Source organism: Chaetodon auriga, chromosome 8 (genome assembly GCF_051107435.1).
Source record: "Chaetodon auriga isolate fChaAug3 chromosome 8, fChaAug3.hap1, whole genome shotgun sequence".
In the NCBI taxonomy this organism is placed as follows: domain Eukaryota; kingdom Metazoa; phylum Chordata; class Actinopteri; order Chaetodontiformes; family Chaetodontidae; genus Chaetodon; species Chaetodon auriga.
This window is the reverse complement of record NC_135081.1, coordinates 707215-724480: the sequence shown is the minus strand read 5'-3', so window position 1 is coordinate 724480 and position 17266 is coordinate 707215. Positions and strand designations below refer to the sequence as shown.

The window sequence follows — 17266 nt, the reverse complement described above, 5'->3', positions numbered from 1 at the left end:
ACAAATGTGATAGAAACCAGTATAGAGAAAATTCAACAATGTTTTGAAAACTACTATAAAACACTATATTCTCAACCCCAATTGAATGTTAATCATCAGACTGATGCCTTTTTATCTACGATACATTTGTCGAAGGTCACAAAAGAACAAAATGATAGACTGATAACGAAAATAACAAGAGAAGAACTACAATCAGCAATTGGAAGGCTAAAGGGAGGAAAGTCCCCGGGGACTGATGGTTTCACCCCTGAATGGTATAAAATAATGCAGGACCAATTACTTCCAACACTCTTAAAAACATTTAATTGGGTGCTGGAAACAAAAAGATCCCCCCCTCATGGAGGGACGCAATAATATCTATTATTCCTAAAGAGGGGAAGGATAAACTCGAGTGTGGGAACTATCGTCCAGTAAGTGTTTTAAATGTTGATTACAAATTGTTCACCTCTATTCTATCCAAAAGAATAGAATTAATTCTACCTGACGGGCTTCATCAGACAGAGACAGACTGCAGACAATATCAGAAAACACTGCATGTTATGAGACAGGCCACTCAACAAGAGCTGGAGACGCTTATAATTAGTTTAGATGCAGAGAAAGCGTTCGACTCAGTGAGATGGTCCTTCTTGTATAAGGCATTAACAAAACTTGATTTTCATACGACTATAATTGATACAATAGCAGCACTATATGACAAACCAACAGCCAGGATAAAAGTCAATGGAGATCTGACTCATTCATTCACATTGGAAAGAGGAACGAGACAAGGTTGTTGTATGTCGCCACTCCTCTTCGCCCTCTTTATTGAGCCACTGAGCCAGTGGATCAGACAGAGCTAGGCTATAAGGGGGATGACAATGGCATCTGGGAAGGAGAAATTGGCTCTGTTTGCTGATGATTTATTGATTAGTTTAACACAACCCACACAGACACTCCCAAAATTGATGAAAATGTTAAAGGAATATGGTTCAGTGTCTGGGTACAAAATCAATATTAGAAAAACTCAAGTTTTAACCTTTAACTATGACCCACCATTGGAGATTAAGAAGTTATGTAATTGGAAATGGGATGCAGAGTTCATTAAGTATTTGGGAGTCATACTGTCGAAGGATCTTTCAAAATTGTTTGATCTTAGCTATGGACCCCTAAATTCAAAGATAAAATCAGACATACAAAGGTGGAATGCTGTTCCCTTCCTAGGTTTGAGCTCTAGGATAGAATCAATTAGGTTGAATTTCTTGCCAAGATTACTCTACTTGTTCCAGTGCTGCCAATCGAAATACCACTTAAACAATTTTTAGAATGGGATAGGTGGAGATCGAGATATGTTTGGCAAGGGAAAAAGGCCAGGATTAAATATAGAACTTTGCAATTAAAGAAAGAAAGGGGTGGAATGGGCCTTCCCTGCCTAAGAGAGTATTATCATGCAGCTCAATTGAGACCATTAATGTGTTTACTCTCACCAATGTATACTGCAGGCTGGAAAGATATAGAAGGTACAAGTGTGAAAGGAATTCCAATAGCAGCCCTTCTAGCAGATAAAAAATTGCAAGATGATCTTATGATTTCAGAGGATCCCTTATTTGACACCTTCTTAAAATCCTGGCAGGAAATAGTAAAATCTTGTAGACTGGAGCACCCATGTAAAATCCTGAGGTGGTGTGCCTACGATTCGGATTTCGAACCAAACAAAAATGATGATAGAAGAGATGGATCCCAAAGGGTTTAACCACCTACTACTCTATTGTCCACAAGGGGGCATTCCAGAGATTTGAAACTCTGCAAAACGAACAAGGATTGGGAAAAGAGGACTTTTATAGGTACCTGCAAGTTAGAAGCTATTTTAATCATCATATGAAAGCAGCTTTAGTAGAACTCAATTCAGGCTTTCTGCACGTATTTTTATCGCAGCTTAAGTCCCAATCTTGCAGGAAAATTATATCTATATTGTACAATGGCATCCAAAAATCAAAACAAGACAGTACAATATATATATAAAGGAGAAGTGGGAAAAAGAAGGAAAGGCAGTGATTTCGGTGGAGAAGTGGGAAAGAATGTCAGCTACAGTGGAGGTCAACAGGGTCAAACATATGGCGTGAGTTCTGTTGGAAGAACATTGTGAGATTCTTTATTACACCCATTCAGAAACGACGTCAGGGTAATGCTGAATTTTGTTGGGAGACTATGTGGTACTAGTGGAGCCAATCATTTCCATATTTTTTGGGACTGCCAGGTTATTAGAGAATTTTGGGAAGAATTTCATAAACATATAACAAATGTAATGGGGAGGACTATTACCTTCAATTATGAATCTATTTACTTGGGAGACATTGACTTTCATAATTGGAACAAGAATGATAGAAAATTGTTTTGTGTACTACTGGCAGCTAGTAAAAAAACTATCACTAGAAAATGGCTTAAGGTAGAACCACCCACTATCGAGGAATGGATGGATATAGTTTACGAAATTTACATTATGGAAAAATTGTCATTTTCTCTAAGAGTACAGAGAGAAAAGTTTTATCGGATTTGGTCCAAATGGACTGCCTATACAAAATCTGTAAGATTTGATTTCACTTGAGGTTATTTGTACTTTGTGACAATCCATTCTTCATTTAAAATACTTTTGTGTGTACCACTTGTATAAGAATTTTTGGAGATTTTTTGTTTTTATTTGTTTTCACTGAATGTGAAACTGAGAGGCCTCAGGATGTGAGCTCCCCCGGTTTTGTTCATTGAATATAGTTATTTGAAAGACTCAAAAACATCTTGGAAGAGCAACATGGAAAAGACACTTGGACTTTCTGGAACTACCCCCATCTAATTATCAAGCGGAATGGGGCGGTCAAACCAAAGGAAAAGATATTTTAGTGGTGCGGGGAAGGATTGAAAGTTGTAAATGAAAATGTAAATATTTGCTTTTCCAAATAAAAAGAAAATATCAAAAAAAGAACATTAACACATAAAATAAAATGATACCTTCATTGTAAATAAACATAATGATACACAATCACATAATTAAAATGTTATTGTTTTTTAAGTTTAGAAATGTACCTTTCATGGACATTTTAAATCGCAGAGTTGACAAAATAAAAAAAATAGGTAAAAAAATCACACTATCCGTAAAACTGGCTAACCTGAACAAATGATTTTTTAGATTCCATCTCTACACTCAAAAAAAAAAAAAAGCCATATGCATGGTTTTGGTGTGTATACATGATTCATGTATCTGTCCCAGTGTAATTTACACTGCTGTTTCCACATGTGTAAAGCTCATGCAGACTGCAACTACCTCTTCTGAATATGGAGGCACTGAATTTTGTGATGTGTATTTCTAATTAACTTAAGTCAATTTTGGAAGATTGGTTTGTGCTTTAACATTAACTTTTAACATAAAAGTATTTTCTCTTTTGACAAGGGAAAAAAAAAAAAATCAGATTTCACCCTCTGTGGTTCAATGTTGTAAAACACAAAATTTGTCAAAATGGTGTGTACCTTTTATAGCCAGTGTATATAACATGCAGAGGATAGAAACTTCACTTACATATTTTTTCTTGATGATATTCCGTTTGGGTCTGTCTGTATTCATCTTGTCCAGCCAATACTGAGAAGTACATGAATTATGGACACCTCTTTCTTTCACCTTTGATGCCTTTGCTCCGTGTGGAATTTCCACTGCTGTGTCCTGAAAAAAGAAATGAAGAAATATAATACAAAATATTGCAGAGGCTGGAGGTCAATCAGTTTTCTCTTAAAATGTTATTAATGGCCATGGTTGAAAATAGAGACATCATCAATTTATAAATATCCACAACAATCAATACAAATACAAGCACAGACCTGGACAGAGTGTAAAGTGTTTTTCAGACTAGTAAATAGGATAATATTCCCTAAACCTATAGTGAATATTAACCTGTATACTATGAAGTATTTCACCGTAGTAGCCAGCATTTTAGTATTTAACCCTGACCAGTGTCTAACCTTGACCTTAAATAACTCATCACTAAGTTACATAACTACCTGGACCATATTTCAGGCAGCAGGAGCAAAAAAATGTCTCTCCAGTAGGGCTGAAAGGATTCCTCAAATAACTTGAGTACAAAAAAATTTGAAAAATCTGTACACTTCTTGTGATGAACTTTTCCTTCAGCGCAGGACTTTCTGTCAGAAACATACACAGCTTATCGTGTTTCACATGGATGACTATTGCTGTGGCACAACATACTTACGTGGTGGACAGACGCAAGGAAGTTAAGTTAGTGATGCTGAGTACAAAATGGAGAAAGAGCAAGTAATAGTGGGGAGCCTAGAGAGGAGACAGGGCAAAAACAACAGGAAATGTCCAAAGTTTGGGATCATTTCACTTTGAAGAAAAATGAAAACTCTGTAGAGGAGGCTTCATTATTCATGTGTCCATTGCAAAACTGAGCCAGTTTACCACAATAGCACAATGTCAGTCCTTCAGCACCTTAGCAGAAAACACCCAGCATACGTGTCTACTCCACAGAGCAGACCAGACACAGGATACAGTTAATATCAAGGTCAGAATATGACAGCTAGTTAACACAAAGGCTAGCCAAGAATGTTAGCTAATTGTGGCTGTATGTAATGGCTAGTTAATAACGTTACTCAACGTGATGGTTACTAGTTATGTACCTAACTTAGCTAAGTTTAGCCCAAGAAAATAACCAGAAAGTAAAACGCAGCAGTAACTTTGTGAAGCCATAGCTTCGTTCACGTTACTCTGATAGTCACACACACACACCTACCCCCCTAAAATACACAAAGCAAAGTATCAGGTGGTGTAAGCAGCAATTTGAGTCAATACAGCAAGAATATTCAGTTTAGTCTGATTGCAGTGAGTATATGGTAAGCAGGTGTAATTATAATAAGACCTTTATATGTATAGCACTCAAAAGATGTTACAAGGCATTTTCCATGAAATTACACAGACAATAAATGGTTAAGTATTATAAATGCAATGACAGATAAAGTAATATGAATAAGACTGTGAGTTAAAAAAAGTGGCAACCCTTCCACATAGTAAATAAATACATATGAAAAATATCAATAATTATTATTTCACCTCTTTTTTAGTAAATCACAGCACCGTATATCCTTTGTGCAGACAGCTGCATCCTGTTCAACCAAGCAAGCCACTGAGTTCACAGACAGTTTTTGCATTTCGGAAAGTGGTTTCTTTAAAATCCAGAGTGGAATATGGCCCTGTAGCCTACTAAGTGGGTTCAGTTTTAACAGACAAATATGCAAATTTAAGCAATTTAAAAATAAATCAATAAAAAAATCTGTTATTTATCTTTAGAGACCTGTCTTATTTCCTTTTGGATATTCACAATTGCTCTTTATTAAAGCGAAGCGAATTAATCGATGGAATAATCAGTAAAATAATCGATTACTAAACTAAGCAATAGCTGCAGCTCTACTCTCTTGTGAGTGTTTTGTCTTCTTATGTTATGCTTCCTACAGGCACAGCTAACTGGCTCTGTATGAGACATTTTAATTTCAGACACACATTCCAGATAAAGAAACAGTATCCCAAGCATGTGACACAGGAAAATGGCATAATGTAAAAACAAGGCAAAACGCCACACAAATTGAGTGTGAAACATGACTTGGAAAGAGCCAAAAAAGAAAAAACTTATGACAAGTGAACTTCCTCCCTCCAATAGGGCATATATATATATATACACACACACACACACACACACACACACACACACACACACACACACGCACGCACGCGTTTTCTTTAGTCAAACTTGTTACATGGCATGGTTGTTGCTGTGACAATAAGAAAAACACTGACACATTTGAGAAATCTGTATTTTGTTAAATTAAAAAAAAAAATGGCTTTCAACTAAATATATATTCATACTCAAACTATGTTTTCTTATTGAAGTCAGCACACTATTATGTAACCCTAGTCAAAGTTAAGCTGATTTACGATAGGAAATTTGAACTTGTGATAAAAGAATATTTTCCAGCTGTGGCATTCTGATTCATGTACCATTCACTGAATCTGCGACCATTCCTGTGGAAACTGCCCTTTAACCAATCTTGCTTAAGGGCACCAAGATGGAAGCTAAATATGTTGGACAGCAGAGCACTAATTGCATCCTTGTTTTAATGTCTATAATAATATATGATAACATATATATAAAAAAAAAAAATCAGAAATAATTTCACTCACTGCTAATCACTGATTTATTTTATCAAGCAAGTTGTGCAAAATTTGTTAATGTGGTAAATAACCCAAAAAAGGTTGCTTAAATAACCAAATTGGAATGAACATATGGATTTGCCCGTTTAGACCTCTCAATTCAATTTGTGAACTAAATTTATGACTCTCAAAATCAGGTGTAAGAAAGCCTACATGTCAATGAAAAATGCGATATTTAGTAAGTAGTAGCAGACCAATTCCAATGGAATTAAACAATACCGTTCATGTATTCTGTAGGTTACTTAGCCCTCAAGTGCCCCTCTCATGAAGTCACAGTGTTTATGTAAAAGGCTTGCATGTTGCGTTATGGTCACGATATTCTTTTCTGTGAATGTAAACTTTAGTAAAAGGTGGATTATTTATTAGCCAAAGCGAAAAAAAACAAAACAAAACTGGAATTTCCCCTCGTGTGACAAATAAAGGAATATTGAATTGAAATCGCGTTGCAAGTACATCTGTGCATTGAGTCATAACTTAATCCGATAGCAGGTCGGACAAAGTAGGTGGCCAAGCAATGGGAGGACAGACCAGCCTGTACATGGCTCCTCCAAAAATGGCCTTGTTCCGTGGCACTGGAGCGGCTGCATGCTTGAACATATTGATGTTATTCTATTGACAATAACCGAATCCCACATGATACGATAGTGAATCCTGGTAGCGAAAACATTTCACTCACGCACACAGCTAAAACGACAGAAAGACTTTGATGGGAATGTATTTGGAAATTTGATGGATAAATGAACAAAAAAAAAGCATTCAGGAAAACAGGAAAGCTTCCTCTTCCTGTTTTCAACACTTACCCTTACTATACAACCAACCACCGACGCACTCATTGAATCGCACCAGTTAACATGACTGGAGATTGATCAGGAATACCGACCAACAACCAGCTCCGTCAGCACCACTCATAAACATTCTATATATTTTTGTTAGTACAGGGTGTAACGGTAAATGTGGATGTCACCCTGGCTTCTGTGTAGAGTCCCGAACAATCGGTACATCATTGTGGACGATTAACAATTCAGATGGCAGAACATTATAGCGGACATCGCTACTATGCACGTTAGTTATTAGCAAATATGAACAATAATCGATAAGCCACCTACAGCAGGGTTTCCGGCCTAGGCCTACATCATGAGCACACCGTGAACCCGAGGGAACGGCAGACGGACCCACTCACTTTTTACCGGACCCTGAAGCAACGAATCACGCTAGATATCCCACCGGCTTCTGCCTAGTCTTACCCACCTCTGACTGAGCAGTTTGACTTGGTGTGCCACTTGCAGTCGGTACCTGCGTGGCTATCCAGCTCAGGGTCTATGGCAAGCCCAAACTGCCAAAAATACTTTGTTTAACGCGATATGCAATAAAACGCTATTTACGCCGTTTAGTCGTCAAAACCGCCGAGAGCCATAAATCGCGACTTTCTTACCTCTTAAAAGGCTCCAGTGATGTAAAATAAAACATGACTTTTATACCATCAAAGAATTGCACTTTCAAGGGGTTTTTGTCTCTATGGTAAAGCCCATCTGTTTTGCATTGCCAGAGCTGAGCCAGACCAAAGCAAATTATAGATAAAAAGTGTCTGCCAGGCTGTAGATCTGTGTTGTCTTTGTGAATTGTACAATATTCTAGTTTCAGAGGATTAGATATTAATCTACCTTAGAATATAATTAGTTAGACTACAGTTAGACTATGTATACCTGAACTGATTTCCTTTATTTATTGTGAATTGTGCCGTTTACAGAGGATCAAATATCAATTTGCCTAGAAATATAGTAATCGTACCTTGTCTAAAAATTACCTGTATTAATTGTTTTTGTGTCGACATAACTGCTCTTGACAGTCGCTGACGAAGATAAGTACTTGAGGCCAAATTATTCTTGCAATGTCCTATCTGATAATAGCCAAGTAGTCTGAGTGTACTACTAAGGACTGCATGCATAAGTCTATCAGAGCTATCATGAATTGAGTGAGATCTTTGGGTTGAATCCTGCTTGTTGTGAACTCATTATAACTCACTGTCATGTACACCAGTAAATAAGTATAATAATAATAATAATAATACCAGTAATAATAATGTCTTTGCTTCCTTGCTGAGGCTACTGCCCTTTCTTTCCCTTAGCCTTGTTTCTCCAGCACAGGCACAGGATAGTAAAATGGAGGGGAGAAAGACGAGCTGTGCTGGAGCAGTGACAGAAAGTGTTTGACATGGTGGTGAAGCCTAGGGTTGTGTTCTCCCTTCCTCCCCAGCAGTGTGGTGGCAAAATGAAAAAGTGAGGCTCAGTCAGAATGCAGAGTTTGTCTTTTCTGCTTAGCCGCAGGAAGCTTGTCAGGTCCTGCCATAAGGGCGCCTGGAGCTGGGATATCATGTTTCAGAATTTATTGTTCCTGTCACTTAGGAAAACAGGACCATTTATAATAAACATTAAGTAGTAATACACAAGAGGATGTGATAAATTACTATTTGATCAAGACTATGATGCAGCAGCATGACATAGTTGTGATCACATAGCAATTGACTAGACCCTCTCATGTATTACTGCTTTTGTAAAATTGCTACTTCATTTAGATCTACATTCCATTTGCTAAGCCGCCACCATGTTTTGAAAACTGACTGGTTGGATGCAAAACTGACCATTGGAAACAATGTATAAAACATGCTCTGCATAAAATATAAAAAAAAGCATTTATAAGACACATGCTTATTTACTCACCATTGTGTGACTGTTGCAGCATTCATTTCTGGCAGCGGGGCAGTGGTTGCACTCATTATCTTAGCATTAGTGAAAATACACTTTCGGATGTGCTTGTGAGCATGTGCCACCATTGTGAAGCTTGACACCCTCACTCCATTACAATGCACAGCATTTGGGTAGAGAGCACAGAGCATGGTTAAGATGGCCTCCACCACTTTGTTGCTGTCAGGCTACTGTGTGGTGTAGTATAATTTTTTCCAACAGATATGTGAAGAATTGAGTAAGACACTGTAACCAATGGTAGATGATAGTAGCAAATATTGTGGTAGAAGTTTAATAGTTCATTTGCTTAAAAGTACAAGAGCAATGGAGAAATGGAGAAGAGGCACATATAAGGTCAAGATGGTGATACTGTGCAGGGATGATACTGCGCAGCAGAGATCACAAGATCACAAAGGCAGGGCTTCTGTATCATGGATCTTTGGTGTTTTCCATGGCTTTGCAGATGTCTTTGCAGCTGTCTAGCTGGTCTCAGCTGGTTTTAGCCAGAATTGTTTGTGACCTTACATAACCCTGTGTGTCCTTATATGACCTTACTGTATTCAATCCATGTTTGAGTGTCTGTTGTCATCATGAAAGATTGAATGGTCTTATAATCACACTGATTTACTATGCTTAAATGAATGCTGGTTTGAAATGATTCAACATGCTTTACTACGTTTAATGTACTCTCAAAGTGCACTTAAAAATGAATGTAATTGTACTTTATATGCAACTATGGCAATAAATTGTGATTTGGTAATATTTTTAAAAAATAGCCTGCAAGCCCAGGCTGAACAGCAGCCAGAAGATAACGTAATGGTGTAAAAAAAATAGAAGAATCCTAGAAAAAGAGAAGATGCCCCAAGGGCGGGGGTGACCTTGAGCTGAACTGTATAAAAGACGGAGCACTAATCTACCTTAGAATATAATTAAACACCTGCAAAGTACAGCAAAATACATATTTTCCTTTTGCTGTTTGTTCTGATGTTTTGTCTTTTTTGTTTTGGGTTGTCTAAATGTCATTTTTTAAATCTGTACATAGCTATTACGATCCTGCAGACCTGTTTGTTCCTAGTGTTTTCTTTTTCCCTTTTCCCTAGTGTTATTTGTTGTCTGTCGGTTTCCCCCGTCTGTCTAGCTGGGTGTGCCTCTACACCCAGCCAGCTCTGTCTCCTTAGGTGCACACCTGACACGCATGATCCTGGTTAGGGCATAGGATAAAAGGGAGAGTTCTCCCTTACCTGTTGTTGGATTGTCCTGAATCCCTGGTGGTTTCCTTGTTCATGCAGTGTGAGCACTTAGTATTTTCATCACTCTCCTTTTGTGCATCATTGTTAATGTTGGATATCTTATGAACTGCCACTCATAGTGTGCTTTATGTTTCAGTGTCTTCCTGCCTCGTCAGCGTTGTGCCTTGCCTCAAACCCAATTCATTGGAGCTCCCTTAGTTTCCCTTGACTCTCTTTTGAAGTGCTTGTTATTTATTCTTGTTTTCTAAATCATCTCTGGTCTGTATCCTTAAGTCCTAAAAACAATTCAGGTGAAAAGCCTAAGAATAGCTTCTTTTTTTAATGAATGCTTCTGCTCATTATTGTTTAAATTACTATCGTATGTGTGTTATGTAATGTACGTTTCGGGCCCCAGGAAGATGAACTGGTAGTCAAGGCGTCAACTAATGTGGATCCTTTGATAAACTAAAACACAACTAATAAAGCCTTGACATGATATTTCAGCCAGTTTCAGTTATTTTAAAAATGTTTAGATAATAGAGACCCTGTATTTCCGTAATTTAACATACCTCATGCCATGATCTTTTGAATGGCCCTGAAATGTCCCTCTTTTCAGGAGCTGGGTAAATGATCTTCTTCTAGGCATACTTTCCCAATGCCTTCCACAGGCTGACGATCTGGCCACATCTGCAAGTGCTCATTTTCTCATATGTAATTATATGCCTCAGAACAGTATTACATATTTGTGTACAGTTTTTGACATAATTACTCTAACAAAGCATGTTACACCTAGTTCATGGTTTTGCTACATTAATGGAAGGTCACATATCACCGAAAAAAACGGAAACATTTCACTACACATAAATATTTACAGAGAAAAAAAAAATCGGTGCATATCAGTGTCTAGGGGTTTCAGGTGATCTACAGTGTTGGTGTAGGAAGGAGGGAGCCATCCAAGGTGGAGACTGTAGAGCACTTAACCCCACACTCATCAGCAAGATGCTATCAAGGCAACTTGGCACGCTTGCACCCAATTACTAACTGCAGGAGGAGACATACACCAATCAGGTATAACATTATATAACATTATATATAGTTTAGGAGATGCCCTGTACCAGTCGTCTAGCCATCACAATTTGGCCCTAAAACTGGCTCATATCCTTACACTTGCTCATAATGTTATGCCTGATTGGTGTACATAACAAAATAGAACATGAGGCAGGAGCCGTGGGGAACATCCAGCTGGCCTGTCACAAGCGATCAGTCTAATCGAGTAATATTATGTTTGGTGTTTTTTAAAAAGTAAGGTGTAAATGTGTAACTACAAAAAACTGTAATACATCCACACTATCCTGATGGACCCTAAGGACATCGTTTTCTGAATATTAATTATCACCTTCAGGTAGGCATTACAGAGACTTGAGCTTTCTTTGCTCACAGTTTCTATAGCACTACTAAACAACCAGGTCAGTCCCTATTTTTGTCATGTCTCATAAGTAAGGAGCCACTGCTGCAGTAAGGTTTATTCATTATGAATTATGATTTCATGCTTTTTATGATTTCATGCCTCATTTTGAAATCTCTATGTATTTATATTTTTGATCTCAGAAAGCATGTGCAATATTTAACATCTCTTTTTTATTTTTAAAGCTGACAGTGAACAGCAGATGTCTACTTCTTATTACTATCCGTCACAGTTGCTGCTCATTCTAGTTCAAGTTGTCTCAGGACACTTTCCATATAGAGCTGATACAGACGATACTGCTGACTTTTTGCAATGTTACAAAGGTGAAAAGGTCCTTGATATTTGTTTTACATGGGATTAAAGGACATATCCTGATCAAGGATAACTCACAGATTCTTTACAGTGGTGCTGGATGCCAGCACAATGCAATCCATAACTGCTATATCGTCAGAAAATTAGTGTCTAAGATGTTTAGGGCCTTGTACTATAACTTCCATTTTTTTCCAAGTTTAACAACAAAAAACTTGCAGGTCATCCAGGTCTTTATGTCCTGAAGACACGCTTGTAGCCTACTTAACTGATTGGTTTCTTCTGGCTTCAGGAGACATTATTAACGTGTACAAACTGAGAGCGATCTGGAAAGTAGGATTTAAACCGGTTTAGTGCAGTTCCCTTAATGCCAATGAAGTGTTCCAGTCTCTGCAATAAGATACCATGGCCAATGGTGTTGAATGCGGCACTAAGATCTAATGAGACTAGTATGGAGACAAGTCCTTTGTCTGATGCAATTAGAAGGTCATTTGTAACTTTAACCAGTGCTGTCTCTGTGCTATGATGCACTCTAAATCCTGACTGGAAATCCTAAACTAAACTATTGTTTTGTAGAAAGTCACACAACTGATTAGCAACTGCTTTCTCAAATATTTCTGAGAGAAAGAGGAAGTTAGATATCGGTCTATAGTTGGCTAAAACCCCTGGATCAAGAGAAGGCTTTTTAAGAAGAGGTTTTATTACAGCTACTTTAAAGGACTGTGGTACGTAGACTGTTGATAAAGACAGATGGATCATGTCTAATAAAGAAGAGTATTTCTATGGTTTCTGTGTTTGAAAATAAAACAGTACCTACTGAGGGAAGGAGGTGACCAGTATAGAAGCTATCAGTAAAGAAGCTCATGAACACACTCATGAACTGGGTAATGGGAATATATGGTTCAGTAGAGTTGTGATTCTCCGTCATTCTGGCTATATTGCTGAAAAGAAACTTGAGGTTGTTCTTGTTTTGTGTTCTTCTATTAACAACGAGTAATAGGCTGCCCTGTTATTGTAGAGGCCCTTCCTGTATGTTTTAAGACTATGTTGGCAGGCTGAATGAAATTCTTCAAAATCAGCAGAATGCCATCTCCTTTCAAGTTTTGCTTTAGTTTGCAGGTTTGGGGGGTATACCATGGAGCCAACCTCTGTTTTATTATATTCTTTTTAAGATGGGCAGTTGAGTCGGAGGTCATACGCAATGAACCTGCAGCACAATCAAACTGGATAATCAATTTGGGAGGGACTTAAGTTAGTCTCAGCGTCGTCCCCTGTTTATATTGAGACATGGCTGAATTAAACGCCGAAGGAATGATTTTCTTTATTTAGCTACAGCACTATCAGATAGACATCTAGTGTAAAAAAATTTGCCAAATGTTGGGTAGCCTGGTTAAAGGAATTCAAAAGTTATCTAATGATGGTCTGATCAAGGACGATATGTAAACAAACTATTAAATGTTCAATTTCAATGCCATATATAAGAACAAGTTAAAACAGTGAGTCTGCTCATGTGCATTCTGACAGAATCCAACCAAATCTAATAAACTAAGGCAATCATTATCAATGTCCACATGAATATTGAAATCACCTAAAATAATTACTTTATCTGTTTTAAGGACTAAACTGGATACAAACTCAGATAAAGAGAATTCAGAAATAAATTCAGAATAAGGACCAGGAGTGCGGTACACTATAACAAATAGAATTGGGAGTAGTGTTTTCCCAGGTTTGGTGTGAAAGACTAAGAACAAGGCTTTCAAATAAATTATAATTGAGTTAGATTTAGGGTTGATAAATAGGCTTGAGTTAAAAATGGCTACAAGTCCACCCCCTTGGTCGGTGCATTGGGGAATGTGAGTATTTATATGACTGGGGAGTAGCTTCATTTAGCCTAACATACTCTTCTGACACAGTCAGGCTTCAGACAATAGATATATAAAATAATATTATTTAGATGACAGCGAGACGTGAGTATACATTTAGTGGTGTTCATTTTGATTAAGTTTTTATGTAGAACTCCTCTACTATTGATTTTGGTTCATTACTAAACTTGGTCTTGGTCTGTTGGATTTCAAGAGATCAGAGAGGCTCCATCCAAAGTGGGATGGATGCTGTCTATCCTAATCAGACCAGGGGCCGTATTCCTAAAGATTCTTGCAAAGAGTTGCTCCTAGTGGCCAAATTCTAAGAAAATTCTTAGAATCATGATGTTTTTTTTAGAATTTCCCCTAAAAGTGAAGAGTGGATCCTAGTTAAGATAAAAGCTATTTCTAAAGAATCCTAGCTCTTAAGAGAGCTCCTAAGGTGAGATCTTTTAAGAGCAGGGAAGAGGACTTTTAAGCGGCTTAGGAGTTCCCTGAGCAGAGGACAAAATGGCGGACGGAAGAGGCAGGAGAGATATTCTCCAAACACCGGATGACGGTGAATTAATGAAACGCTACAGATTGGATCGTGCAGGAATCATGTTTGCGGTTGATGTCATTAGAGGTGCACTTACTTCTCCAACCCAACACCACAATGCAATACCACCCGAAATGAAAGTCATCACAACACTGAGGTATTTGGCAAAAGGGAAAATGCAACACTGCAGCAGTGATGACTTGGGTCTGTCACAACCCTCCATCAGCAGGGTCATCAACCAAACACTGACAGCATTGTCACAACCTCATATTGTGACAAAATTTGTTTAATTTCCGCTGGATGCCCGCACTTTACAAGCTCACAAAAGGGCATTTATGGACATCGCAGGATTCCCCGGTGTTGTGGGTGTAATCGATGGGACACATGTCCGAATAATTGCACCGTCAGAAGATGAAGCCATCTTCGTGAACAGGAAGAGATTTCACAGCATCAATGTTCAACTTGTTTTCGATGCTGACTATAAGATTTCGGACATTGTTGCTAAATGGCCAGGCTCAACACATGATGCCAGAATGCTCTCTGAGAGTGGCCTCAGACAGCTTTTCAAGAGACATTATGTGCCAGCCAATTGCCACTTGTTAGGGGACAGTGGCTACCCATGCAAACCATGGCTCCTAGCGCCTTGCCTCCAGCCACACCAAGGGCCGCAACTAAACTAAAACAGGTAACCCAAGCAATATAGAATTATGCATGGAAATAAAATGTAAACAGCATGTTAGAGTATCCTAGTAGTTTAAATATTTCCCTCAAATAATGTACATTTTGATTATGTCTGTATTAACTTGTAGGGCCCATAAGACAACAAGGGCAGTAGTGGAGCGTGGCATTGGCCAACTGAAGAGGCCCTTTCATGTTCTCCACGGAGAGGTGCAGCTGACCCCTGATAAAGCCTGCAAATTCATCATAGCCTGTGCAATACTACACAACATTTGCAAGGCTAGACAGATTGCAGAACGTCTTGAGGGTGATGGTGATGAAGACAGCGATGATGATGATGATGATGATGGTGGTGGTGGTGAAGAAAATATTTACTTTCCACAGGGGAACTTGGCCCAAGGTGGACTGCCTTACAGAGCCCACTTTACAAAATTACATTTCAGGCAAGTTATGGTATATGTAATTTGAAAACTTGTGACTGCATTGAACTAATGTACCATATAGTTTTACTACACATCACCTACAATAGTTAAATACATGACACATATTACTCACAAAGACACAATATGTATTTGTCATTAGATTTATTTTTTAGGAACTCAATTTTCAGTCGATAGTACTCCTCCTGTAGGCATAGAACTTTTCTGCTGTCTGACGACATCCATTGTCAACTCCAATCTTCTGTCCTGCAGGGATGGTGTCGGAGCAGCAGGTGCAGCAGGCAGGAATGGTGTTTGAGGAGCAGCAGCAGTACCACCAACAGCAGCAGCAGCGGTGGGCAGGCTGAACTCTGATGTTTCAGGCTGAGGGTCGAACACCTGCAATGTTGAGGGGCCCGGTTCCTCTGATGGCTCCATGCTACAGAAAGGGAAATACATTTAGTTTGATTATTGTTTTGTTTTAAATGATTTAGTAGAATGAGCATACACAAGAGATATGAGAAATGGCTTATGCAATGAATAAACACTGTTCTTGATATTTTGTTTACCTACCTGTTGATATATGAAAACTCATTTGTCCTACCTTTGTTGCATTACAATGGCCTGCATCATTGAAGAGTCAATGCCTTCCCTCAGCCTGGTGATACAAACTTCTGACTGCACCCAGTATATCAAACACTGTTTCTGCAACCTGGGACAGCTGCCTAGCAGGTGGTCCACCCCCTAAAAAGAAATCCAGTAACCAATATGTACACAATAATTAGGCATTTGAATGAACTTTGCCAGCAGGTGTAAGTAAGTGGTATATCGCTCAACTGTGCATGAAGATTCATGTTTGTGTGCTGCAATCTCCTCTTTTGCTTTTGACTGCAACACATACCACCGCTTCTCGCAATCCTCACTTGTCCGAGAGGAGGAATTTATCTGTTGTGCTATAGTTTCCCATGCTTGCTTCTTGGCTTGTACTGGGGCCAAATTTACCTCTCAAAACACTTATGCTCATTGACCACTTGAGCCAGAAGCAAACACTATTCCTCTGTCCAGTTGGGTTTCCTTGTTCTTTTCTTCTCCATTGCTGTTCACTGGTTTGTGGTAGATTTGAAAGCCAACCAACACTGCTTCTTATAGGCCGGTTAGCAATCACAGACATTGATGAAAGCTGAGCCATTTTACCCTCGTTAATACCAAATTGAGTTGAAATGTTGAAAGTTGAAAGTGCAAAAGCAAATAAATAGAACTATCACTATATGAATACTGTGCAAGTGGGCCTAAGTTTTCACACATTTTGCAGGATAATTTTAAAGTATAGCTTACAATTCATTTAACTGATATTTTCTTTTATGTGAAATATTATTTTCCATTACACAGTCTTCATAAGATTAGATTCTATGATTAAGTTTATCGATTTGAGGGTCCATCCTTTGCCCATTATCATCAAAAGTATATTTTTTATCTAGCTTTTAGGATTAACCAATCACAGCTTTTGAAATGATGACTCACACCTAGCAACGGGGTCAACCACACCTCCTCACTAAGATAGGAGTTTCTGTCCATTCCTTGCTCAGAGTTCTCTGAGAATGATCTGGAATCACTCCTAAGCTAAGACTCCTTGCTAGGAATGTTTTAGGTTAAGTTCTCAGAATCTTTAGGAATACGGGCCCAGGTCTTCTACCTCGACAGCCAGCAATTGAATGGTGATATATGGCTAAACACGTCATCACTGGTCAGATTTGACAAGAGTCCAGAGAAAACCACAGGATCTG

The 17266-nt window shown here is 38.4% G+C and overlaps 1 protein-coding gene across 9 annotated transcripts in view; it reads right to left on the bottom strand.

Annotated features, from left to right (window-relative positions):
• Positions 1-7692, bottom strand: part of LOC143324155 (uncharacterized) — a 35600-nt gene extending 27908 nt beyond the window's left edge. For 4 of the 9 annotated variants that reach the window (XM_076736396.1, XM_076736397.1, XM_076736395.1 and 1 more), the window contains exon 1: positions 3545-7034. Coding sequence is in view for 6 of the 9 variants with exons in the window: in XM_076736389.1 (XP_076592504.1) it covers positions 3545-3589 (45 nt within the window). In the remaining 3 variants the exon portion in view is untranslated. The other 5 variants (XM_076736387.1, XM_076736388.1, XM_076736392.1 and 2 more) reach the window with 4 other exon arrangements.
• Between the last annotated feature and the right edge of the window lie 9574 nt (positions 7693-17266).